A 27,359-nucleotide genomic window follows, 5' to 3' on the forward strand; every position below is an offset into this window, starting at 1 on the left:
ACAAGTCCCCTTATGGCTTCCCCACCCAGCCCCAGCCCCCCAAGCCCCCAAATCACTGGCCCCCCAACCCGCCCACCTGACACTCACTGGCAGTTCCAGCTGCCGTCAAGGTCACTAGGGCCCCCCTGCACAACACAGGGCTGGGTGACAGCCCCACTGGCCCCATCCTGGCCCCTGCTGCCCCCTATGCCTTGTGCTGGGGGGGACTCTGCCAGGAGGCCCCAGAGCCCCCAGTCCAATGGCGAGTAGAGGATTTTTATTTTTTTAAGTACCTTTGGGGGGCTGGGGGTGCAAGCAAGGAATGGGGCTGGGCAGGGCAGCCATTGGGGGTCTGGGGGAGTGGGCGGGGGTAGGGCTGCGTGGGGAGGCCATTGTGGAGGCTGCAGGAGCTGGCAGGTGATGGGGCCAGATGGGGCAGCAATCTGGGGGGCTGGGGGAGCAAGTGGGGGTGGGGTATTTGGGCCCTGCAGGGAGGGGGTGGTAGCCCCTGTAGCAGGTCATTTGGTTCCTGTGGGGGGTCTGTAGCCCCTGGGAGTGGGGCTGTAACCCCTGGGGGGAAGCAAAACACCAGTATTTAGAATTCACTTTATTATGATAGAGAGACTGGTAGGCTTCCAGATTGCTTTAACACTGTAACTATATCAATAAAAATTGCCCAACTGATCGCTGTCTCTCTGTCTTTCACTCTCTATATAGTGGGCTTTTGTTACAATTGTGGAGGAACGTGGATTCTGGGGTATTTTACAGAGTGACTTCGGGATATTTTTATCAGGGAATTTTCAGTGTTCAAATAGGGAACACCAGAATTCATGCTAGGGAGGCCAGTGGCAGGACTCTGCCTGCTCAGTTCAAAGCAGACCACCACACCCAGAACATCTTTCAGGCGATAGCTGCCCAGGTGGCTGGGCAGGGAGTGCACATGGCAGTAGTGATGCACAACCACCAGCTTTGCAGCCACAGTCCGCTGGCAGCTGACCCAGAGGTGCAGATGCCTCTACTGGGTATGCAGTCCCCATCCGGGTCTGGCACGTGTGCAGCAGGTCACAGCCAGGCAGCAATCCCCACTACCAGACTTCTGCAGTGGGTAGAGGGTGCAGGGAACTCAGGGATGCTTCAGCGGTCCAGCTGGCACAAGGAGTAGTGTCCCCAGGTACCAATTGGCTGGGCCCCGGAAGTGAGTAGGCCTGAGCTACTTGGCAGGGAAGCTTCTTGCACTGATGGGGCCAGGACAGAGCATCTTTTTATACTGTTGGGGACAGGTGCTGGCCCGTCCACCTGGCTGCAGATCTGGGAGGAGCCAGGCAGGGTTGTTTTGCCCCAAGTGGCACAGTTTGCCCCACACCAAAGTACATGTCTGGGCACATGCACTGAGGCTAAAAGCCCTGATTCAAATGTGCATTGCTTCTATTTGAGCTGCTACAAGCACACATGCTTGCACCTGTGGATGCATCCCAGGGGCAGCTGCAGAGATGGCCATGTGTGCCTCCTGCCCAGCCAGCTGAGCAGCTATCACACAGAAGATGTTCCAAGTGTGGTGGCCTGCTTTGAACTGAGCAGACAGGGTCCTGCCACTGGCCTCCCTAGCATGAATTCTGGTATTCCCTATTTGAATGCTGAAAAATCCCTGATAAAAATATCCCAAAGTCACTCTGTAAAATACCCAGAAATCCATCATCATAATAAAATTAATTCTAAATACCTATATGTTTTTCTGTTTGCCTTTGGTTTTCTTACCATAGACCAGTGAGAGCTCCCTGTGAAACTCTTCACTAAGCAGAATGTGGGGCAGCTGCCCCTGCAACCACAGCTCCTGCCAGCAGGTCTCATCCTGTCTGGCGACTAGGCATGCAGGGTGTGTGCTGGGGGATGTGGGGTTTGCAGGAGAGGGGTGGAAAGGTGGGTGGGGGGAGGGGGTGGCTGTAGAAGGATGTGGGGTGTGTGGGTAGGTGTGGGTGAATTGTGGAGGGTCTGTGCAGGACGGCTGCTCAGGAGGGGTGTGTCCCCTGCCCCCTATAGGGCGCAGCCCCCCCGGCACAGCTCACAGACTGCCCCTCACAAGGCGACAGCCCCCCCCCCCAGCAGCCACTGCCCCCCAAAGGGGCCACAGCTCCTCACAGGGGTTACAGCCCCCCCAATAGGGGGTACAGCCCCCAACAGGGGCCACATGGCCCCCACAGGGACTAGCCCCACAGCAGGGCCCACATGCCCACCCCCGCTTGCTCCCCCAGCCCCCTGGATTGCTGCCCCACCTGGCCCCAGCCTCCCAGCACTTAAAAAAAAAAAAAAAAGAAAGAAAAGAAAAAATTAAAGCCTCATACTCACTGACAGTAGCAGTGGCTGTGGGTGTTCTGGAGCCTCGTGGCAGAACCCCCCATGTAACATTTGGCATTGGGGGGCAGTACGGCCTGGCCCTCACTGCCTGGCATCCGCACTGCCACTGCCCCATCAAACGGCTGTGGCTGGGGTCAGCAGGGCGTTGTGCAGCTCCTTGCACTTTTGGGCAGCTGGGGCTGCTATGGCTGTCACCTGGGCTTTGTGCTCCTGGGGGGCCTCTGCCACAGGCCCCAGCAACCCCAATGGCAGCTGCTACTACCAGTGAGTGTGGGGTTTTTTTTTTTGTTTTTTGTTTTTATTCCTGGGATGCTGGGGCCAGGCAGGGCAAAGATCAGGGGTGGCCCAGGAGGACGGCAGGGGATAGGGCTGGGCAGTGATCAGGGGGGTTGGGAGGCAGGTGGGGATGGGTGAGGCAACAGATGTGGAGCCTTGGGGGGCAGGCAGGGGATGAGACTGGGTGGGGCAGTGATCGGGGGGGCTTGGTGGGCAGGCGGGGGATGGGGCCAGGCGGGACAGCCATAGAGGGGCTGGAGGAGTGAGTGGGGCTTCCCGCGTAGTTCCCTCCTCCCTTCTCCAGCCCCTCTACCCACTACTCACCAGCAGGAGCCTGGGTCCAGCTCCCTCTGGCTAGAACATTGCCTGCCCTGCGTGGGCAGGCAGAGTACTTCAGTAGTGAGGTGAGGGCCAACCACAGAGACACTCTGGCTGGCTACCACTCCCTGGCTGCCCTGATTTTTTCCTTTGCAGTTTTTTTTTTTACCTCTAGGGTCAAATTTTGCCCCTGCGCTGCAAATTTGTAGTGCAGGGAACATTCTTCTGTTCCCACATATGCCTCTTGCAGCATCTCAAAGGGCTTTGAGATGCTGCAAGAGGCATATATGCACACTCATATGGATGCACCCCAGGAGGCCATCTAGTTCAACACCCTGTTAAAACTATTCCAGTCAAGTGTTTATCCTGTTTTGGAAAACTTCCAAACCTTTCCACATACTCTTTTCCAGCATAAAACCACCCTCATACTGAAAAAGTTCTTCTTAATATCCAAACTATATTTCCTGTGATAAAATTTAAAACCATTTTAAACCTACAAATGCTTTATCAATGGTGAATTAATAAATAATACATATCTTAATAAATGATTTTCATGCTTATAAATCATTAAAGAGCAGAATCCAGCAATAAAGGACTTTCAATTAGTTTATAAGTCTATTAACACCTGCTACTGATTTTCTTTTTACAATCATGTAATATGCATAGCTTCTATCTGTACCATACTTAGAACATCTATGTCCCTTTATTTACTATTTACATTAAAAATCCCTTAATAAGGTTAATAGGTTGTGTCAAGTAATTTCTCCCATGATCATTGTGCTGATTTCCTGTCAGGGAAAATGTGCTATCTCCCTAGCTAGGCACTTCCTTCTGTACCTGGATCTTTAGGTGGTGGTGGTGGCTCAGAGTGCTTTTCACCAAGCCCAGCTGGTAAAAAGTAGTGACGCTTTCATTCAAACATAGATCTGACCACCATCATCCATAATTTTGTGATCTTGAGGCTAGATTCCTGGAGGAAGAGACCTCAGGAGGTCATCAAGTCCAACCCCTGCTCAAAGCAGGATCCTCCCCAACTATATCATCCCGACCAAAGCTTTGTCTAGCTAGGCCATAAAAACCTGCAGGAATGAAGGATCCACAACCCCTCTGGGTAACCTGTTCCAGTGTTTTACTACCCTCCTAGTGAGAATGTTTTTCCTGATATCCAGCCTAAACTCCCCTGCTGCAACTTGAGCCCCTTGCTCCTTGTTCCATCATCTGCCCCCCCTGAGAACAGTCCAGCTCCATCCCCTCTGGAAACACCCGTCAGGTAGTTGATGCTGCTCTTAAATTCCCCCTCAGTCTTCTTTGCTCCAGACTAAATGAGTGCCTGTAGACATGCAGTGGGGCTGCTCTGATGCGCTGTAAGTACAGTATGTTGGAACAGATTTGATTAATCGAGTCTGCTGCAGCATGGTAATTAGCATGCCTCCAGTACCTCCATGTCTCATGTATCAGCATATATTCATAGATGTTAGAGGCTGGAAGGGACCTCACAAGATCATCAGGTCCAGCCCCCCTGCACTGGGGCAGGAAAGTCTGCTGGGGTCAGATGACCCCAGCAAGGTGTGCATCAAGACGTTTTTTAAAGATCTCCAGCGAAGGTGATTGTACCACCTCTGGGGGGAGTCTCGTCCAGACCCTAGGCACTTGAATTGTAAAGAATGAGCTTTAGTTAAAGTGCTTCCCACCCTCCACTGCCATTTTGAAGCACGGAGACACTGATACACGAGATGCTGCAGGCACTTTAGTTAAAGTGGCCCTCAGAGCCACTCTAATTAAAGTGACCCTCCCCCCACCTCACTCACTTCCAGACCACATGTAAAAATGCTCAATAAGCCCAGTTCTCTCATCCTTTCCTCACAAGTCATGTGTCCCAGCCCAGCCCCCTAACCATTTTGGTTGCCTTCTGCTGGACTCTCTCCCACTTGTCCACATCCTTTCTATAGTGGGGGGACCAAAACTGGACACAGTACTCCAGATGTGGCCTCACCAGTGCCAAATAGAGGGGAAGAATCATTTCCATTGATTTGCTGGCAACGCTTCTACTAATATGGCAGCCCAGTATGCCATTAGCCTCCTTTGCAACAAGGGCACACTGTTGGGTCATATTCAGCTTACTGTCCACTGTAACCCCCAGGTCCTTTTCTGCAGAGCTGCTGCTTGGCCAGTCAGTCCATAGCCTGTAGCAATGCATGGGGTTATTCCACCATCTGTGCAGGACTTTGCACTTGTCCTTACTGAACCTCATGGGTGCAGCTGTGTGATAAGTGGTGCCACAAACACCTCTGTAGTGCCACATACCATGCAGTCAGGTGTTCTCCATACTGCAAGGGAGTGCTCCCCTTGCATGCACTGATCCGCCTTTTTTTCTGCTGTTTTTTTTGACCCCTGGATATCTGTGGTCAAGAAATCCGGAGGGAAAAAAAGTGAAGCAGCAAACGCAGAGGCAATGCACACTGCTGAAAAGTGGAACTGGGCCACCCAGAGCAGAGCTGCAGTTGCTGGCTAGGCTCTATCCAGCAGGACTGCTGCTGCTGCATCCCCAGGAGAGCCCCAGGATCCCAGGTAAGGCTGCTGGGGCCAGTCCAGTGCTGGCCCAAGCCACCCCTACTGCCCCAGGGATAACTTTCCATGCGGCAAAGTGCATGTGGCATGGGCATTCCCTGGGGACAAGTAGCTGCACTGCAACATGTGTCAATGCTACTTGTCCTCGGGGAACAAAATATCCATTGTCGTCTGGAGAGGCACGTGAGATTTCTTTTGGTCGAGTCCTCCAATTCGTCAAGGTGTCTCTGAACCCTAGCCTGACCCACCAGCATATCTACTATTCCCAGAAGCTTGGTGTCAACTGCAAACTTTCTGAGGGTGCACTCCATCCCATCTTCTAGGTCACTGATGAAAATATTGAACAAAACTGGCCCCAGGACCAACCCCTAGGACACTTCATTTCATATTGCCTGGCAACTAGATATCAGCCATTGACTACTACCCTCTGAGCCCAATAATCCCTCTGGCTTTCTTTCCACCTTAAAGTCCATTCATCCAACCTGTATTTCCTTAGCTTGCTTGCGAGGCTGTTGTAGGAGATCATATCAGAAGACTTGCTAAATTCAAACTACACCGCATCCACTGGTCTCCCCTCATCCACAGAGCCAGTGAACTCATAGAAAGCAATCAGGTTGGTCAGGCATGATTTGCCCTTGGTGAATCCATGCTGACTGCTCTTAATCACCTTTTCCTTTAAGTTCTTAGAAATGGATTCCTTGAGGATCTGCTCCATGATTTTTCCAAGCGCTGAGATGAGGCTGACCGGTCTGTAGTTCCCTGGATACTCCTTCTTCCCTTTCTTAAAGATGGGCAATGTACTGGCCTCTTTCCAATCACGCAGGACCTCTCCCTCTCCCAATCTCTCCCAATACAATCATATTGGCCAACTCCCTCAGGATGCTCAGGTACATCTCTTGCTTTTAGATGTCCTGTATTTTTTCTGTAAGACACCCAAAGTCTCTGTGAGAAAAGGCAGCATATAAATCAAATAGATCAATAAATAAAAATCTGACCCCAGATACCTGGATTTTAATTCTGCTGGAACGTGGCTGTTTCTTAAGAAAAGTCTCTTATTTCCCATCATGGTAAATGCTGCCAAAGGAAGCTTATGTCTCCTTTTCCAGCAAAAAGATGACAATCAAATCCTGTACCAAGCTTGTAGACAAAATCAGCAGTGTTCTTGATAAGCATCTTGAGAAAATAGACACTGATTTTGAACTGACCAGGCACACACACGCATTCATAATGTTTTTCAGAAGGATCTTAAGTAGTGAAATGTGTTTGTAATGAATGGCTTGGGGGGACAAATCTCACGTCTCAAGCAGCTGTCATGTCATGAAACTCTTTTCCTCAAAGGCATTTCTCATAACAGCATGCAACAATAGACATCTAGATCTGCAAATTAATCTAATTTAGTGTGAAACATGAGGACAACTCTCTCTCACGCTCAGGTTTAGCTTCCCTGTTTTCTGTTTGACCTGATGTTTAATCCAGGGGAAGAGAGATGAGAATAGCAGTTAATTAATGGGATCCCAGTTTCAGTGAAACAAGACGGAGGTGCAAGGAGCACGCGCCCAGGTAATGTTGCTGGGACATGTCCCACAGGAAGTCGATGGGGTTCTATAGTCTTCTTATTAGGGGTTTGCAGTGCCTATAAGTTCCCCATGGTCACCCAACTCCTAATTAATATCCTTATTGGAGGAACCAGGCTGGGCTAGGGCTGATCCTGACCAGCTACCTGGTAGTACTAAGGACCCACCCTCTATCTCCTGGCCTGGCCACACTGATTTCAAATCCCTTTGGTCCTATAAATTCCCTGAGTGATCCACTCACAACCTAATAGCATTCAATTGTGTCAATACATTTTCTGATTCCAAGTCAACTAGTCAATCTGAATACTGAAAATGTACCATGAATGCATGCTTTTAATAGCTAAACTGCTTTCACATTCTGCTTTTTAATATAGTATTCATTTAAATTATTTATTGCAAGCCTGTCTTGACTTGATTGGCATCAACTTGACCAAGGCAGACTGATTAGTTCTTAGTGTTTAATTTTTCTTGGTACTTTCTGTGCAGGGTCCTGCACATTACTACATCATGATTCACCAAGGCCTTGCCTCTACTTCTTGGTTCAGCAATTCAGCAATTGTTTCCATGACTGGTACTTCAAAAAAAAAAAACTTTTTCCAGCATTTTAACTAGGCCTAGGCATCTTCCTTATCCAACTGTCACAAGATGAGACATACAAATGATGTAGGTGGAGGGAGAGATGTCAGCATATCATGAGAGATCTAGTCTGGCAAGCAAGTGTGGTCTTTAGGAAGAATGGGACTGTCACGGAGTCACGCAAGTGCCCCCTGACTGTGAGTGTGATTGGCAGAGCTGCCGGGCAGCTCAGGTGCCGGTTACCAGGGCGACCAGACGGGTCACATGGCCAGAAGGGGGCAGGGCCAGGCCTTTATAAACAGCTTAGGCCGGAGCCTGCCTCACAGTTCCCCTCTGGCTGTTCAGGAGCAGGAGCAGGAGCAGGAGCAGGAGCAGGAGCAGGAGCAGGAGCAGGAGCAGGAGCAGGAGCAGGAGCAGGAGCAGGAGCAGGAGCAGGAGCAGGAGCAGAGTGGCTGAGCTGAGCTGAGCTGAGCTGAGCTGAGCTGAGCTGAGTGGCCCGCGTTAGTGGTCGCAGCCTTACCACGCTAACCGGCTGCGATGATGCGAGGAACAAGAACACCCTGAAGGGAGGTAGGATTGAGAGCCCTGGTGGGGCTTGGAGTTATGGTTTGGAGTACGGAGCCTCTGTGTTTATGTTACAGCCAGATGGCTTGAGCTTATGTTACAGTTTGCACCAGAGGACCGGGTGAGGCTGTAGGGGAGCGAGGAGGCCTCACGGGGGCTCCCCAGCAGCTTGGGGGGTCCTGGTGCCCAGTAGGGGCGCAGTGTCAGCGGGGCATTATTGTCTGTGCCGGAGAGGCACCGTATTGCGCCAGGGAGGCGCGGTAGGCGGGGTTGCAGACCCCAGCCCATAAGGGCGGTGTTTTGCCCAGTGGGGCAACTGGACCCAGAGAAGGGTCAAGGGGACAGGCACAGCGGCGATCGCCTGTGCCCCTAGCGTGCGGAGCACGGTGGCGGCCCTAGAGAGGGCCAGGCCCCAGAGCGGGGCAGAACAAGAGAGAGAGCGAGCCAGGCCCAAGGGCGCTGGGAGCAGGCTGGAAGGTAGGAGCCCAGCCCAAAGGGGCACCAGATAGGCGAGGGGCCCAGGGTGCCCAAGAGAGAGGAAGAGGGCACCAGAGGGGCTAGGGACTGTACAAATGTCCCACAGAACAGCTGCGAGGCTTGGGGCGTGCTGAAGGGGAGGTTTGGAGGCACGCATAGCCCTTAAGGCAGGGCGCATAGGAATACCCCATTTCGGAGTAGGGGCAGGAACACCGGTACCGTCCACTAGGGGAACAGAGGCAGCCTCCCATACAACTTATTGGTCATCAAAGTCGTGGCGGGCAAGATTCTGAGGGTGCTGAGTCCACCCTAACGTGACGGTAGGGGGCGCTAGGGAGTTCACGGCCGCTCCTAGGCCCCACTCCCTCACAGGGACGATAGGACACAGTACTGGAATTCTACGTGCAGTTTCGGTGGATGTTGAGATTAGGTGCAATGCAACCCCCCAAAAAATTTTGTTAGAGGTTCAAAAACAAAATGAATCCTTTAAGTTTGGCAAAGCTGGCACATTTCTATTCAACTGATTATTTTTTCCTAAACATTTCCTTTTGTCCTAATTTCCCACAGAAATTCTGCTTTTCACTTTATTGTAATCATGCCTTCATAGCAATGTGTTTGTCTTGCTTTTTGTATAATGTGTCTGTATGTAGCAGTCTACTTGAGCTAAAAATCCTGGTTATTGCCCTACCAATCCTATTTTTATAGGTATGGAAATAACTTCAAGACATCGCCCAAGTTCAATCCCCTGCTCGAACCATTCTAGTCAAACATATAACTTGATATTGAAAACCTCTTCCAAACCTCTCTCGCAGTTTTTAACCACCCGCATAATTAAAATGTTCTTCCTAATATGCAACATAAATGTCTTGTGCTTTGAATTTGAAACCATAATAAACTTGCAAATGCTTTCTCAAAGGTGAATTAATGAGAAATAAATGTTTTAATAAATGATGGTGATGTTTGTAGATCATTGTAGAGAACAGTGTAGCAATAAAAGAGTTCATCTATAAACAGCTAATACAGATTTGCTTTTTATGAAGACATAATATACCTTACATCAGGCTTACAACAGTTATTACATATTATTTACATTTCCATTCAAAAATGTGAAATGTGCCATGATCTGTCCATTTTTATAACATGTTTACATTACCCAGCTTCATGTAGAACTAAAATCTACAGCACAATTCAGATTGGATCAGTATTACCGTACTAGCAAGCAGCTTGTCAAGAATGACAGGGGCAGGAGGGGGGGGGGGGGGGAGGGAAAGAGCCCTGCGTGCCCCCCCCCCCCCCACTGCTCCTCATCCGGCCCCGCACCACCCCCCTCATCCAGCCCCACTCTACCCCCACTGGTCCGGGTCCAGCCCCAGTCCCACTCCACGCCCACCACCCTGCCGCTCCTCATCCAGCCCCGCTCTACCCCCACCCTGCTCCAGGCACTTTGGGTCTGACCCTATCCTCTCCGGTTCAGGTCCAACCCTGCTCATCTCCACCCCTCCACTGCTGTCAGTCCAACAGTCCTCCCCACTTCAGGTCCAGCCCTGCTCCCCCCCCCCCACCTCCCGGCTGCTTCAGGTGTGACCCTGCTCCCCGCCCTTCATGTCCAACCCCACTCCCCCCCCCACACACTTTGGTTCACACCCCACGTCCACCCCCCCCTTCAGGTCTGACCCCACTCCAGCCCCCCTCCCCCCGACTGCTTCAGGTCATCCTGTCTCTTACAGTACGCCGCCCAGAGTCTCTGCGGAGAAAAGTGGCGTATAAATCAAATAAATAAATAAAATATATGCCAGGGCACCAGAATATTTCCATCTTTGGCTATGTGGCTGTTTCTTTAAGGGTATCTTATCTCCCCAGAGGCCTGGACTTGAAACGGCTAAACGTTTCCTGGTATTTTTACTTTCACATTTCAAACTGGTAAGTGCTGCTGAAGGAAGCGTTTTTCTTGATTTTGAGAGAAAAGAGAATATTTTAAAATCTGAAAAGAGAGACTGCAATCAATTCCTCTACTGAGTTTATAGCCAAAATCAGCAATCTGCTTGATGGACTGAAACAATTTACATTTTAAATAAGTATCTTGAGAAAATAAAGACCGCTTTTGGACAAACCAGGCACACTATCAAGTTCATAACTTTTCTCAGAAGGGTCACTCAGGTAGGTGAATTTTGACTAAATTTCATTCAAAATATTTCACTTTCATAGCATTATAATTTCTGATTTTAAAATGATGCTGAATTCCAGAATTTCGAATTTTGTTGTTCTGTGTTATTAAAAGCCACTAGACCTTCGCCTTCTCTCAGCGAAATAACAGGGAGATGTGCAACAAAAATATCTTCCTCTCCCAGCCTTCATTATAGTATTTTCCCCTCTCTCTTTTTGCAGTTTTCATGCTCTAAATGAATTTAGGGCTAAATACTTTCTTCCCCTTAAACGATCTGAAGAAATGGTATTGCCAAAGTCAAAACAGGAAGTTATATCTTGTATTCCAGCGGGTTTCAACCTTTTTAATAAATGTTCCCCTTCTGATGCAGGGTTTCTGCTCCTGTACCCCTTTTTATTTTTTCTTGTTTTTAAGGTGTGTGGGGGCAGATAGAGGCCCCTGGCAGTACGGGAGGCAGTGGGGCTGCGGCAGCCACAGCATTGTGGGGGTGGGGCACAGGACAGAGCCGCGAGCGTCTCGTCCAGGGGGCATGGGAATGGGTGGGGTGGGGTGGTTCCCACTGTGCAGTACTTTGCCTCTGTCTCAGTCTAAAATGTGATGAAAGCTCTCACTGTTTTCAACTTGCTGTTTGACTTAGTCTGCAAATTAGGGGAATAGGCAGAGGGGGAAAGCCAGGTGGTTGGTGGATTCCCAGTTTCACTGGCTGTATAAATGTATGACTTTACCCAACATGGGTAGTCCATCCCTCTCACACAGAGGTTCTCAACCCCTGGCTCATAGGCCGAATGCAGCCTGTGGAGCCGTGGCATCTGGCCTCTGGGGCTCCCTGCAGGTTGGGAAATTTGGCAGGGAGGGAAGTGGTGGAAGCTATGTGGCTCTAAATCAAGCCCTGCCTGGGCCATTGCTATGCAGCAGGAGCAGGACCAGGCCCATCCTTTGCACAGTGGGATTCAGTTGGACTGGTCCCCGCCGCCCTTCCTTCCCATCCCCACATGTCCAGATTGAGCCAGGCCACTCCCCTGCTCCCTCCCCTGTGTGCGACTGGGGTCAGGCTGCACCCCGAAATTCCTAGTCCCAATCCCAGCTCTGCTGTCCAGAAACTGCAAAAAGGAGACTTGGAAGGAGATGTCAGGCCTACCTCACTGGGCCTGAACTAGGCAACAGTATTCAGCCAGGCCTATACTGCATTGAGGCCTGAACATATAGCTGGGGTTCAGCCACATAGCTAAGCTGAAACACCAGAGCTGCAGAAACAACAACCACAAAAACAAGGCACAGGCCTACGGCTGTAGTCTGGACATCCGATCTCAGCTTTTCCTCCTGCTGAGATGATACAATTACAAAACAGAAGAGGCCAGGCTCCTGTAGCCAGTAACTGCCAGGACCCATTTATGGGCAGTTTGCTTCAGGGATTAATACCCCCATGGCATTAACCCACTTAAGAAAAAACAAAAACACAGAAAAGAAAGAGGGAGGAAATAGGAATCTCAAACTCCAAAACAGACTTTCTCTCCCTCCATCTGAGGCAGAAGACTGCCCTCTCCCCCCAACCCCAACATGGGCAGCAGGTTTTCTGGATCCCAGCGTAGCTGTGCAGCTCTCAGCAGCCCGGGAGAAAAGAGAACAAACCTGTTACATACTTGGTGTGACGTCGCCCAAGCCTTGGCCAGTCAGAGAGCACCACACTGCAGTCTCTCTCACAACCAGTCTGCCTAAAGCATCCTCTGCTTCCCCAATGAAGCCAGAGGGTTTTACATGTTGCCCCCAGATACAGATCCCAGCTTGCCATGTGCTGAGGACATGGCCGCAACAACAGGGGCCATCTTGCCCATATGAAAGCACAAATGCACACAAAAAAACAATACACAACCTCGGTGTATGTGTGCATGTTACATGCATAAGCAGGTGTTAGCGAAGAAAAGCTCACGTTGCCATTGGATATGTTATTTTCATCTAAATGTGTCCTCTCCAAATATCAATAAACCAGAGTCACCTCAAATGTTGATGGATTTTCTACCTTCATCCAAGAGCTCATGTCCTAGATATCTGTCTATTATGCATATTTTAAATTTAATCTTATGGTGGAAACTTAACCTTAATATGTGGAATGGACAATATACTTTTTTAAATTTATGCATTTTTTAAACGTATATACCAACTGCCCACAAGGTCTCAGAGCAGTTTACAATAGAAAAAGGAAACTAAATTATATAAATAGATTAGATGCTGATATAGAGTAGTATGTAATAAAACACCAAAATTCCCAAACAGTGCTTCAAACCGAAATGTTCCTATGAAAAACCTACCCAAAAAATAAAGCTCCCAGATTATTTTTAGGAGATGCCGAGGCTCAGGCTCTGGCCACAACAGGTAGCAAGTTCTAGAGCGGAGTAGTGACTATTGACAATGACCTCTCACCTTTTTCCATGTAACAGAATAATATTATTTGTATCAATGACCAAATTTGTTTTAGGAGTTGTGATTGTAGCCGTGTTGGTCTAGGGACATAAGTAGGAAAGGGTCTTTGAGTAGATGTGATATCTTTTATTAGACTAACTGAGTAGTTGGGGAAAAGTTCCTGGCAAGTGCTTGGGTGCAGTCACCCTTCTTCAGGCACTGGGAGTCTTTGCTGATCTGACTCCAAGGAAAGGCAAGCAACTTTATCCTTGAGCTAAAAAACTTGGAAAAATAGGTATGGAAATAACCTCAAGAGATCATCAAGTTCAACCCCCTGCTCAAGCCACTCCAGTCAATATTTAACTTGCTATTGAAAACTTCCAAACCTCTCTGTCTCGGTGTTTAACCATCCTCATAATTAAAAAATAACATGCAACATAAATTTCCAGTGCTGCAATTTGAAACCATTATAAATTTACAAATGCTTCATCAAAGCTGAATTCATGAGTAATAAATGTTTTAATAAATAATGGTCATGTTTATAGATCATTGCAGAGTACAATGTAGCAATAATGGAGTTCATCTATTAACACCTACTGCTGATTTACTTTTTATGATGACATATATAGCTTATATCTCCACCATGCTTCAAACATTTATTGCAGACTAGCCAAATGCCCATCATAAATGATGAGTGTTTCAGGGAGAGTTTACACGTGCTGCCTCCCGCTCCCCACTGACCTTTCGGGGCCGGCCGTGGAAACAGTCCCTCTGCCATCGCCGCCTCCTCCAGGCTCTCGCGTGGCGGCTGGTGGCCGCAGCTCTCCTCCACCGCCTGCCTCCATCTCGGCCTCCTTTACAGACTAAGCCCTTTATTATATTAGAATTATTTACCATTTACATAAGAAGTGTTAAATGTGAGGTGATCTGTCCATTTGATAACGTGCATATTCTGTAAAACTAGAATCTACAGCAAGATTCAGGTTAGAACAATATTATCATATTTTCTTGCGTACAACATACCCCTGAAAAGGATACACACCTTGTTTCTGACAGGCAGAAAGAAAACAAAAAAGATCTTTCCCTGAAAATACTGGTAAGTAGCTGTGACTGAATAGCAGCTTCTGCAGTGTATCCCCCCCAGCAAAGGTTCATGCTGCAGAATCTGCTATTATCATAGTTCCTCATTTAAAAAGTGCACCTCAGTTTCCATCGGCTGATCTTTAGGGGGGAAATTATGTTATATGCAAGAACATTTGGTACTAAAAATATCCCCATGCATCTCAAATTCCTCCTGAATAATTATGTTCCATGTAACACAGTAATCTAATTTTAATAACTCGATACCTAAACATCTCCCATCATATTGGAATCAGAGCACTCTCTTTGACCCAATTCCCTCTTTCTGCACAACTCCCTTCTCAAATACTTGTATAACGTTATCCATTGACCAAGAAGTTTGACCACAGTAGCACCAAGGAGAAAAATGAGTTTCCCAATTTAAGACCCCCTGTGCAGTTTAAGACCCCTTTCCAGTTTAACCCAACCCAGGACAATACCACACATTGACCTTGTGAATATTTGTAATCTCTGAATGGTTAACGTTGCTCCTGAGTTTTCTCATGAAGGTTAGAAATACTGTAATACCTTCCTGTTTGGGGAAAACATTTAGCAAGCAAGGCAAAATGCAAACATTATTTAGGAATACTTTATTCCACTTGCTTTTTGTTTCCTATTTGTTTCCTATTTTATTCCACTTGCTTTTATATGTTGTCCTGTCTTTTACGGTAAGCCACGCAGAGTCTCTGTGGAGAAAGGTGGCATAAAAATCAAATCAAATCAAATAAATAAAATGTACTCCGAGGTACCGAAATATTTCCATCTGTTGCAATGTGGCTGTTTCTTTAAGGATATCTTGTCTCTCCATGTGCCTGGATCTGAAATGGTTAAAAGTTTCCTGCTACTTTTACTTTCACTTTAGATGCTGATAAATGCTGCCGAAGGAAACTCTCTACTTTGAGGGAAAAGAATATTTTAAAATCCAGAAGGAAAGACTGCAATTAATTCCTCTACTGAGCTTATAGCCAAAATCAGCAGTGTACTTCATAGAATGAAATACTTTACATTTTCAATAAGTATCCTGAGAAAATAAAGACTGCTTTGGATGAAGCACATGCACTATCAAGTTCATCGATTTTTTTTCTCAGAAGAGTCAGTCAAGTAGGTGAATTTTGACTAAACTGCATTCAAAATATTTCACATTCATAGCATTGGAATTCCTGATTTTAAAATTATGCTGAATTGTGGCTGATTGGCCGCCGGGGGACACCCCCCGGTCAGCGTGATGTTACTGATGGGGGCGGTGTCAGCTTTTGCTGGCCCCACTCCCTGGCCGGCTCTCCCACCTTCCCCGCTGCCCACTGGGAGGGTGGCAGGGCTACAGCTAATTCTGGAGTGGCACCAGCCCCTCCTGTAGCCCCACTCTCATAGGCCCATGTAGTGAGGGAGGGCATGGGGCTAGGGCTGGTATAGGCACTGCTCAGCCAGGTGGACCATGGGATGGAGCAACGAGTGACTCATTTGCAAGGCACAGGTGGGGGGAGGCTCCCGCTGCTGCATGTGCCCCAGGAGGGCATGGGTGGTGCGTGCCCCCCAGATCTGCACATGGGGTGCAGCTGGACTGTGGGCTACAGCAGGCTGGGGCAGGGGCAGGGCCGGGCTGTTCCTGGTGGGGGTGTTGGGCTGGGCTGCACTGGGAGCTGGGGTGGGGGAGGGGCTTCAGAGAAATCTGAAGTGGCTGCAGCCCCTCCCATAGCCCTTTCCCAGCGCCACCACCACCCACCCCAAGTGTAGTCCAGCCCAGCCCCCACCCAGGAACAGGCCCGCACAGCCCCAGCCCCAGCCCATCCTGTGCATATTTCTGGAGGCACATGCCCCACCTGGCCGCCCTCCTGGCAGTGCGTGTATTGGTGGGAGCCACCCTCACCACCCCTGCACATGACTCATTCCTCCTTCCCTCCCTGGCTGCACAGCCCCTACCCCACCCCCACCCCCACTGCCTTCCCCACTGCTGGGGCCTCAATCTGCCCTCCCCTCGCATGCCCCTTCCCCCACAACAGGCTTACCAGCCAGTCCCGGCTGCTCTCCACGTAGCCTGACTGCGCTCCTCACCGCCTGTGTGCTGTGCCACGGCTGTGTGCACGCATGCAACATTTATCAGCCTCATCCATTCTGCATACCCCATACAACCCTTTTAAGTACCCCTAGGGGTACACATACCCTCGGTTGACAACCACTGTTCTATTCCTTCTGAAATTGGAGGTAAATAAGCAAATGTTTAAGTATTGGTGACTAAGAATACACATAGATGGTATATTGGCATATGAGACCCTGGGGTGGGTTCTAGGCCTGTGCAAAGTGGCTAATATTCACTTTGGATTTGGATTCGGCTGATTTGGGGGACCATGATTTGATTCGGTGATTAGAATCACTGTCCCGAATTGATTTGGCCGAATCTGATTCGGCGATTCAGCTGCTGCCAAATCTCTAAATCACCTAGAGCAGGCCCATCCCCCATTCCCTCTCCCAGCCCAGCAATGGCTGCCCTGCCTGCCTCAGCTCTCAGCACTTTGGAAAAAAAAGCCCCAAGTCAGCAGGTGTTGCTGGGCGGGGAAAAGATCCCCGCTGCCCCACGCTGTATGGGGGGCTCTGCATGAGCTCCTTGACTCCCCTCTGCTATCCCAGCTCTCCCACGGGGTAGGGGGGCAGCCATGGCGGGGTTGGGGGAGCAGGGAGGGATCTGGGGGGCTGGGGCAGCAGGTAGGGGATGGGACCTGGCAGGGATCCCACCATGGTCCCCTTCCCCCTCCTCCAGCCTCCTCTTCACCACCCCCTAGTTACCAGCTCCGAGTCGGCTGCAGCCACCGGGGACTGTCCGAATCACTGAAGATCTCCCCGCTTCTTTTCCAAAGATTTGGAGAGCTTTGAATCAATTGAGACCTTTGAATTGGCCCCCTGGTTCAATTCGTATTTGGAGATTTGGCCACCAAATTGGGCTGAATCTCCTCTGAGTTGAATTAGCACCTGAAGCTTCGCACAATCCTAGTGTTTACTGGTTCTCATTGACAAAGCAAGTGGTCCCGGCTGCAGGAGGGTGGCTGGCAGGACTGATTATGGCAGGGCTAAGCAGCCTTTAGTTGTCACAAGCCAGCTTTGCAAGCCACCACCCTTCCCTCTGAAGTGCTCAACTGCCTGCACTAACAGTGATTTTACAGGTTACCTTTAAACCACTAAAAACAGGAACATCCACACTTCAGAAGGAGTTAAGATGTTTAGGGGGTGTCTGGAGGGGTAGGCTTGGGGCTGGTACTCTCTACTCCCTGGGCAGTAGAGCTTCGGAAAGTGGAAAGTTTGTAGTAACAGGAGGGCTGTACTAAGTGCTGTGTAATATTAAGCGGTGTTAATGTTAGAATGAGTTTGAACAGTCACACGTTAAGGCTTTAACACCATCCCTGGCATCTAAATCAGTGGACTTGGAGGGTGGGGTGTGTTCTCCACATCACCCACCTGCCACAGGATAGATAACCCATAAGTATCCCTCCATGGTATCCTTTATAACACTGTGCAGTACTTTGCTCTCTCTGAGTCTAAAATGTGACGAAAGCTCAACCTTATCCCCAAACTGTTTCCAGTGTGCTCTTTAATTTAGTTTTCAGATTAGGGGAATAGGCAGTGGGGAAAGCCAGGTGTTTGGTGGATTCCGAATTTCACTGACTGTATAAACTTATGACATAACCCAACATGAGTAGTTTTTAAACCCTTTTACGCAGAGGCTCTCAACCCCTGGCTCACAGGCCAAATGCACTCTGTGGAGCTTTTTCCGAATTGGATCAGAAAAGATTCAGAGCTCTTTGGTGATTTGGGTAGTCCCTGCCTGCTGAAGCAGGGAGCTGGAGCCAGACTCAGAGCTTGCAATTAGGATGCGAGGGAGGGGACTATAGGGGGACTCCTGCAAGGCCTGAGCCCATGCTTGCTCCCCCGGTCCCCCCCAGACCCCTCCAGCCCCCACCCACTCCTGCAGCCCTCCACATTGCTGCCCCATAGGGCTGTGTGAAGCTTCGGTCCCTGATTCGATTTGGTGAAGATTCGACTCAATTCAGTGGCTAAATCTCTGATTCCAAATCGAATCAAAGGATCCTTTAATCTCTCCGAATCGAACTGGAACCCTCTGAATCAACTCAGAAAGATTCGGCGATTCGGACGTAGACACAGGTTTAAATGTTTTTTCTACATACCTCTAGGTAGCAAGCGGCTCGTGAATGCTGCGATGTTGAGGTGCACGGAGCGTCCCACAGGAGCACAGGGGGCTCCCCAGCGTGCTTGGCAGCGGACTCAAAAGTGCACCAGAAGCACTTCCAGTCCACTTCTGGGTCCTCCAGGGAGCAGGCAGGGGTGCCCCCACTGTGTTTCCCCAGCTTGGCAACTGGTGCCTCCTGGGTCGGTGGGGGGCACCTGGGTCCCCCTACAGCCCATCGCTGAGCTGGGGTGGTGCGGCGGGGGCCCCTGTGCACTCCCCAGTGGACCCAGAAGTGGACCAGAACTACTTCTGGTCCACTTCTGGGTTTGAAGCTGAGCATGTGAAGGGCCCCCCACCCTCCTGTGGGACACTACATGCACCCCAGCATCACAGCATTCACAAGACACCCTAGTACCTTCAGGTATGTAGAAAACGCATTTAAAACTATATCTATGACTGAATCGCTTATTCTCTAAATCGGCATCAAATCTTCAGATTCAGATTCGGCCAGATTGAATCGGGGACAGTGATCTGAATCGACAAATTGAATCATTGTCCCTGATTCAGGCCAAATCTGAATCAAATAGGGCCTGTTTTGCACACCCCTACTATCCAGCCACCCCAGCACCCAGCCCTTTAAAAAAACACCCCTACTCAGTGGGTGCTGCCTGGTGGGGTGGGTGATTCTTGCTTCCCCACCCTGCATGGGGGAATCTGCCATGAGCCCCCCACCCCCCTGTCCCAGCCCCTGCATGGCTGCCCAGCTCTGGCCCTTTAAAAAACAAAAATACCGAGGCTCACCAGCTTCTGCAGCAGCCTCGGGGCTTTTCAGGGCTCATGCAGAGCCTCCCACGTGGCGTGTGGCATGGGGGGCAGTGGGGATTTCCCCCCGCCGGACAGGAACCGGTGAGCTCGGGGGGTTGGGTTTTGTTCTTAAAATGCCGGAGCTGGTGTGGGCGTTGCAGCCTTGGGGGAGGCTGGCGGAGCGGAGGGGTTGGGGGGTCGTGCAGAGCCCCGCAGCGTGGGGCAGTGGGAGCAGCAGGAATCACCCCCACCACCACCAGGCAGTACCCAGTGATTTGTGGCCATTGCTTAATAGGATCCCAGTCTCAGTGCTTGCTCTAATAGTGTGAGTTTAAACAGCATAGCGTTATCCCCACTGCCTTGTTATAGTTTGTACTGTATGATGTTTCCAGTCACCTAACTCCAGCTCCCAGTTGTGATTATCAGTGCACTGGCTTACCCCTCTGTGAAAACCAGTATGTTGTGTTCACCACATTGATATTTTTCCCTCTGCTACTTGTGCTTTCAGATTCAAGATGCAATGAAGACGAAGGTGGCTTCCTCCTGGTGTCTTAGCTCCAGGGCCAGCACCTCTGTCACTGGTTTAATTGTTTTCTGCACTTGCGTTTGCATTAGGAACTTGGAATCAGGTAGGAATATCTATTTCTGCTGCTTACAAGTTTTTATTCAGTGGTTGAATTACTGTAAAGATGCCAGTCTTTTAGACAAAATGCAACAAACATATTCACAAGTTTCACACTCAATGATTATCGATATATACTTTTTTCTTTTTTTTTTTTTTTTTGAGAAATATGCCTCCACTCATGCACTGGTCCAATCTCCCTCTCTTTTCACGTGATCATGTGGTTGTTGTTGTCACAATTTCCAGGGACTCTTATTCCAGCCCTAGCATTGATTCGTTCAGCAGTGAGTAAAGGAAACCTTATAGCCTTTATTCACTGCCAGTTGGCTGGGCAGGGCAACAGGCAGAGGATAGAAATCCTAGAGTACTAAAATCTAAAGGGCTCCTGAAAATATGCCTATGTATACATTCATTCTTCTTCTTACCATCTAATACCTGGAGAACATGTATTAATGCAGTTAGCTATTACTCTTTTTTTTTTTTTTTGGCATCTGTTTTGTACATCCTTAGCTCTCTTGTCAGCTTCCAAGTCGCACTCAGAAAACTACACTATAACTGAGATGATACTTAATGGAGAGTACGTACAACCAATTCTTAACACTGAAGACTTCGACACCTCCCCGTCCTCCCAAAGATGTTCACTATATTCTCAGATTCCCTAGGAACAGAGTGGGTCTGATAGTCAAGAAATCCATAGGAGGCTTTTCTACCATCCCAACAGCCAACAGTTGCCTTTATAGTATGTGAACTTCTAGTTTCAATCCTTATTCAATCTGTACGCAGTTGACCTCTCAGAAAGACAACTGAAGGATAGGCTTTATATGTACTTTTTTTTTATTAATTCCTATGTTCTCACATTCACTGTCATCACAAGCTGGAATGAAATGTCACGACACGTATTTTGAATGGTTTTGAAAATGCCCCATGGAAAATGTTAACTTGGTGTGTTGCATATACTTAGGACATCCCACCCCCTTACAGGTTCAATTTGGTATATAATTTATAGCTGGAATTGTCAGGTGCATGTATCACTAAGGTTGCTTGACACTTTCTATTTCAAAGACGTGCTTTCAGTTGCTTATTTTTTTTGCTTGTGTAAGCTTCAGTTTCCTAATCTGGGTTTGTGCCTCGGGGTAATATATTCTGGAAATCCTCGTTGTCTCTCTGAACTTCTAATAGTTCTGTTTTGGCTCATGTCACAGCCCAGTTCAGTGTAATTGGATCTGCTCAACCACTCACTGCTGTTGTGGGACAGGACATCGTGTTACCCTGCCACCTGTCCCCCAGAATGAGCGCGGAGAACATGGAAGTGAGGTGGTTCCGAAACAACTTTAAAATGTATGTCCATCTGTACAGTAATGGGAGAGATCGGTATGAACAACAGATGCCGGATTATCACGGAAGGACAGAGATGCTGAAAGACGACATCGTGGATGGAAACATTTCTTTGAAGATTTTCAATATCAGACATTCTGATGGAGGGCGATACTTCTGTTTTGCTCAGAATGGGACTGCTGAAGTTGAAACAGCACTGCATCTGAACATTGCAGGTCGGTGGCTTGTGTGGATATTATCTTTGCGTCTTTTAATTTTTTTTAAATTTTATAATATAATAAATGTGAGAGTGTGCCTGTGAATTGCTTGATTGTAATGAGGTGTGGCTATATTTGAGCAAACAATTACCCTCAGTTTGTAAATCATAATTAAAATGCTAAATATTTTAATACATATATTTTAATAGGTACTGCCTTTCCTAAAAAAAGTTCCCTATGGACAAAGAAGGGTTCCTTACCTAGAAAAGAAAGGACTTCTTCATGAACATGGTTTTCCAGTTGTCCCAGACTCTTTTCTGGGTTATGTGATTAAAGTGATATTGCAAAAATTAAAAAGAATGCTGATTTGCACACTAGTGGCTGTTTGGATAGGTCCAGCTGTGGCAAGATATTACAAGAAAAAATGAGTGGGTTTTTACTTCTGCCAGATGAGGTTGGGTATTTGGCCCTTTCTGCACTGACTCCTGTACACAGAGTCATTGCTTGTAACTAGGCTGTCACTCCATGTATGACTTCCCCTCCCCTAACTTTGCCTAAAGGTACACATCTTCAACCCTACCAGACATGCTCCTCCTGCGTTACGGAATACACTCATCCTCCTCCGTATCAAGCATTTCCATGTCATTCACTGCCAGTGTGTACCAGACTCTTTTAAATTAATCTCCGAGAACAAGATCCATAGGCAACTGGTGCCTCCTGACTTGGTGCGGGGGTATTTGGCCCCCACCAGTGGCCAGTCAGTGACTGGGGGGAGGGAATCCCCCCGCTGCCAGTTGCTCCCATGGGGAACAAGGTTCCCCCATGGCCGATCACGCTAACTAGAAGTGCCAGCAGAGGACTGCGGGGATCGCTTCTTCTGACACTCCCATTCCCTGACTGGTGCTCTTGGGGGAAGCACCAGCACTCTCGCCTCTTTCCCCTCCCCCCCCCCCATTGCATAGGCAGGGAACACTGGCTGTCAGGGGGTGCACCAGCACTCTTAGGAGGCGCACGTAAACCCCTGTGCAACCCCTGTGCGTCACCACTGACATGATTATTAGATTTTGTGCAGATTAATGTTATGCCATTGCTATTACATCAGTCCTCCACTTCCACCCCTTTTTCTGCATAATGCCCTGCTTCTTGTCAGTTACAAGAACTTGTCATTAGAAATTTCATCAGTAAACTCCTAACACTTGTGGCAAGGTCATGATGAAAACATAAAATAGGCCCTTTTTATGGTCATTGCATCACACTCCTCTCTTTTTCCTTGTCCTCTTCTAATTTTATATATATGAAGAATACTTTGCCATTCATTTTCATGTCTTTCCCCATGTGTAATTCACCTTGAGTTTTACACTTCTCACCTAATCGCTTGTAGAGTCTGTTTATTCCTCATGTCCTTCTGCAAAGGTTCTCATTCATTTACATCTGCAGCCGCTTCCTATTGATTCTTTCTGTTACTTTACATAGAGATTCCTAACAGTCTTAGCACGTTAACCTGGAAATCCTTTAAACCTTATTTACATTCAAGCACCTGAATTCATTTGTCCAAAGAAAGTTACCAACAAGTTCCTTTAGTTAATCAAGTTTTACCTTATTGAAATCCAAAAACCTAACTGAAAAACCTTCTTATAAATATGTTCTTCTATTTCGTTTATATCAAATAAGCACATATACTCACTAGGTTACAAGGCTCAGCCAGTCTCCTCTGTTTTACTTCTAGCAGGGTGATTCCATTGTGTTGTGGGAGGAAAGAACTATCTGAAAATAATGCAGTTAAAAGTGCTACAGAAGTGCACTAAGGGGCATGATGTGGAAATAGATTTTAGTCTTAGTCCTGTAATTCTGTACAAATGTTAGGGCTCTGAATCGATCCCTTAAGTTTTACACAACTGAAAGATTTTGTACATTTCAAAGTAAGCCAAATTCACCTATTTGTCCTTTAGTTTTAGGTTCTGTTCCTCTCATCTCTGTGGAGGATTACCAGGAGGGAGGGATCCGCCTCGTTTGCAGATCAGCTGGCTGGTTCCCAGAGCCCAAGGTGGTATGGAGAGATCCCAGTGGGCAGCATTTACCATCACTTTCTGATGAAACAAAAGCTCAAAAAGATAATGGCCTGTTTGAAACAGAAACTGCTATTATTATAAAAGAATATACAAACTCAAACTTGTCCTGTTGGATAAGAGACAAGTACCTTAGCCAAGGGAAGGAATCAACCATTTCTATATCAGGTCAGTTTTTATTTGAATCTCACAGTGAACTCACAGCCATACAGTAAAAGAAAACACAGTGAAGACACCAAATATGTCTCCCTTCCCGCACACTCCACCACAAAGAGACAGTTGCTTTTCCAAGTCACAGCTCATCCATTGCAAATACTTCAACTCCTATATTATTCAGAATTTTGAATTTGATCAAAATTTAACCTTAACTCTGTATTTTATTAGTGTCTCCATGATGCTGAGGCAGCCCCCCAACTCCAACTCCCCCTGCCCCTGCAGCTGCCCACAGCTCCCTCGGGCTGTTGCACTGCCCAGCAAGAGTGGGTGGCGGGGTGTTTCTGGGGGGTAAGGTGAATTTTGGGGGCTGTGCCCCCTCCCCAGCACCACTGCCACCCTGCAGTGCTCCAGCAGAAAAAAATGCATTAGAGACCTCCATTTTTGGACTACAGGGTATCTAGGCACCCTACAGCTTTCAAGCCTGATCAGAATTGAAATGTGATCACCTAGAAATCTCACTCCTGACTAAGATTGCTTGTGATTGATATCAGAGCTGGAGAAGAACCTCAAGCCCATTTCAGTCTCAAGAGGGACCTGGTCCATTACGCATCTTCACAGCATGCCTAGTTCATAATGACATCATAGACATCCATTCAAAATTATAAGGTATCTACTAGGCCTCTGAAAAGCAGTAAGTATTCACTTCAGAAGCAGATTTGGCTGATTCAGGGGACAGTAATTGGATTAGATGATTCAAATCACTTTCCCAAATCAAATGTCCAAATTGGCCAAATCTCTGAATCAAACAGGCCTCATCCCCCGCCCACTGTCCCAGCCCTGTCAATTGCTGCCCTGCCTGGCCCCAGTGTCCCAGCATTTTAAAAAAAAAAAATGCTCCACACTCACCGGCTCCTAACAGGTGGGGGGAGGGGGCAATCCCTCTGCCCCCCACTGCCCTGTGCTGAGTGTGGGGGGGATCTGTCATGAGCCCCCAGAGGCGCCAACACCTGCTGCAGCTGCTGGTGAGGGCCCAGCTTTTTTTTCTTTTTCAAAGAGCCAGGATGCTGTGGCCAGGTGGGGCCGCCATTGATGGGGCTGGGGGACCAGGTGGGTGTCAAGGGGTGTTCAGGAAGGCTGGAAGAGCAGGCAGGGGATGGGGCCTGGTAGGGGTCCCCTCATGGTCCCCTCCCTCCACCTTCAGCCCCCCGCCTCCTACTTACCAGTATGGAGACTGGGTCCAACTCCCTGAGGTGGCAAGTGGGGACTGCCCAAATCTCCAAATCTTTCTCCAAATCTTTTCCAAATCAATTTAGAGGCTTAGAATCAATTTGGACCTTTTCATTGGTCTCCCGATTCAATTTGGATTTGGTGATTTGGCAAATTGGAGATTTACAATGTGCTGTACATTTCTGCCCCTTTTCCATGCATTCTCTTCAACTCGGCCTTAGATTCATTTCTGTTCTGATTCACTGATTAAAGTGCAGTGAGGAGAACAACAATAAAAACTATTTTCTAACTCCACTATTTGGGAAAATTAGAATTACGCTTCATTCAAAAATGTGGGAGCAACATTGTATTTTTCAAAAATTCTCTTAATATGCCGCTTCTGGTTCTTCTATTTCTACAAACTTGAAGAGAAATTCTTGAAGGTGTAAGTCCATTCAATTACACAACTGAATGCTATTACAGAACAAAACATCTTATCCCTGCACGTATGGTCTCAGAGGAGCACTGAATCAAACCTATCATGTATTTTTGCCAAAACTTCCATGATTACACTGCTGGGGTCATTTTTAACAGAAATGCTATATCTTGTGACCAGTGTTGTGGACTTCTGCCGCTACTTTTTTCTCAAACCAATCCTAGGTACCCTGTTTTTCAGATCCTTTTTTCCCTTGGGTGAATACCTGGATGGTGGCTCTGATTCTGACCCTGGTGGTTTCATTTGGTCTTTTTGTCTTGACCATTTATTTCTGCAAGCTAAGAAGTAAGTATTGGGGGATGGTATGTTTCGGTTAGCAAGAAATTGTCTTCTGATAATTGAAACGGGTATAAATCAGACTTAACCCAAGATCAAGTAAAGAAGAGAATGTAGACGTGCTGCCCTCTAAGAAGATCACAGACGGATGTGGTAATAAAGATGTCTACATCACCTCAGCCCAGAAAAGCTAAACTGTTCTGAGGCATGTTGTTCCTGCACCATGAACACTACCTCCCAGAATGGAAGTAATGTAGCTGCCTTAGTGTCAGGCATGGCATGTGCCAAAATGGTCTCCAAAGAAGATGGTTCTGATGTGTGTCCTGTCCTGACCACAAAGATGAGAAGAATGAGATTTCACTTTTTCTTACATATGGCAAGCTTGCATTCAGGCAGGCTATCAGGTCCCAAATATATATATATTAGTCCACATATTTTAAAGTTAATAGGAATAAAGCTCCCTACAATATAAACCTAAACACATAAACTATCTTTTGAAGTCACAGCTATGCATCAATCATTTACTTGCCAACTGAGGGAAACTCACTGACTGTTAGAATTGAGGCAGGAATATCTGAACAGGTGGGCAGTAAGTGAAAAGAGAACAACAGGAAATGGAAAGTGAGGTTTATGGTGTGTGCCCAATAATAATGATTCAATAATGAGGCATGATACAGTATGATGCTCCTTAGACTAGGGTAAGTCAGTGTAAAATATCCCTTATGTTTAACCTTTGCAGGGTGTTGCACCTGACCGTTATCAGACATAGACTATTTCTATTTCTGTGCTGTCTCCAATATACAGGCTAAAGGAGGAGGGAAGGAAATAATCAAACCTCTATCAGAGTTAATTATTCTCAGACCCCACTCATTGTTCTCACATGATACAGATCTGCAGGGCAAAGAAACAGGATTGAAGTCTACAGTGCACTGGTCCACAACTCAAATTTTATTTAGATGTATACACCTTTGGCTTTCCAATAGAGGGCTGCCATTAGTGGGCTCTACTCTGTGTATATTAGGTCTGCTCAATTCCCCCTCTCTATAATGCTATATTTCTTACAATTGTTACATGATACTTTTGAGCAAGGAAAGCGCAAGGATTAGGATTCATAACTTCCATGTAAGGGGTGTGCAGAGGTTCTAGCCTTTAGGTCACAGCCACTATAACAGCCACTAAGGTGAGGTGCTCTGAGCCCAACCTAAACTTTGCAAAAGGAATCCTCTCCCCAGCCCGTTAGCAGTTCCCCTGCTCATCACCTGGAGGAATGTACTTTGTCACGCATAGTTCATCTAGGGGGAGGATTGGGATTGTGTCCATCTGCTGACAGATACACTTATAGCATCTTTTCTCTGATTTTGTCTTATGTAGGTGACCTTCTGAGACAACTTGGTGAGTTTTTCTCCCTCTTAATGTACATTTTTTCCATTATATATTAAATCCTCCTACTTACCGATCATTCTGATTATCACTGCAATGCCTGTACTCCATTAATAACAATGGGCAACATTCTATTTTTCCTGGTATTGTAAGTGTCCATTTTTGATCATCTGCAGGTCATTCTTGGCACTTAAGTGGCCAGGGCACTTCTGTTCATGGCTACATAGCCCTCCACCTGAAATGTGGAGAAGCCTGGAACATAGGTCTCTCTCATTTTCCA

General features: G+C 47.7%; 2 protein-coding genes across 3 annotated transcripts in view; both read left to right on the plus strand.

Moving 5' to 3' along the window:
• LOC149851930 (butyrophilin subfamily 1 member A1-like) overlaps positions 1–27,359 on the plus strand; it is a 73,423-nt gene that overhangs the window by 40,242 nt on the left and 5,822 nt on the right.
• Positions 10,610–27,080, plus strand: LOC149851932 (butyrophilin subfamily 2 member A1-like). Of its 2 annotated transcripts, XM_090030205.1 has the most exons (7): positions 10,610–10,841; positions 15,227–15,465; positions 19,854–19,974; positions 21,170–21,517; positions 23,449–23,733; positions 24,273–24,412; positions 25,604–25,741. In XM_090030205.1, exons 3-6 carry the CDS (start codon positions 19,866–19,868, stop codon positions 24,353–24,355), a joined length of 825 nt encoding a protein of 274 aa, XP_089886331.1. In that variant the 5' UTR covers positions 10,610–10,841; positions 15,227–15,465; positions 19,854–19,865; the 3' UTR covers positions 24,356–24,412; positions 25,604–25,741. The 2 variants fall into 2 exon arrangements, with proteins under 2 accessions (XP_089886331.1, XP_089886329.1); XM_090030203.1 differs by lacking the exon at positions 24,273–24,412 and having other exon boundaries at positions 10,613–10,841; positions 25,604–27,080.

Source organism: Crocodylus siamensis, unplaced genomic scaffold (genome assembly GCF_052110815.1).
Source record: "Crocodylus siamensis isolate JL-2025a unplaced genomic scaffold, ASM5211081v1 HiC_scaffold_30, whole genome shotgun sequence".
Classification (NCBI taxonomy): domain Eukaryota; kingdom Metazoa; phylum Chordata; order Crocodylia; family Crocodylidae; genus Crocodylus; species Crocodylus siamensis.

Bases quoted from the DNA above. Each gene is read 5' to 3' on its own strand.
- LOC149851932 (XM_090030203.1), top strand. From the start codon at position 19,866: ATGAAGACGAAGGTGGCTTCCTCCTGGTGTCTTAGCTCCAGGGCCAGC. The intron at 21,518-23,448 runs GTCGGTGGCTTG...TTTGTCCTTTAG, and splicing joins ACTGCATCTGAACATTGCAG to TTTTAGGTTCTGTTCCTCTC. The intron at 23,734-25,603 runs GTCAGTTTTTAT...CCTGTTTTTCAG, and splicing joins ATCAACCATTTCTATATCAG to ATCCTTTTTTCCCTTGGGTG.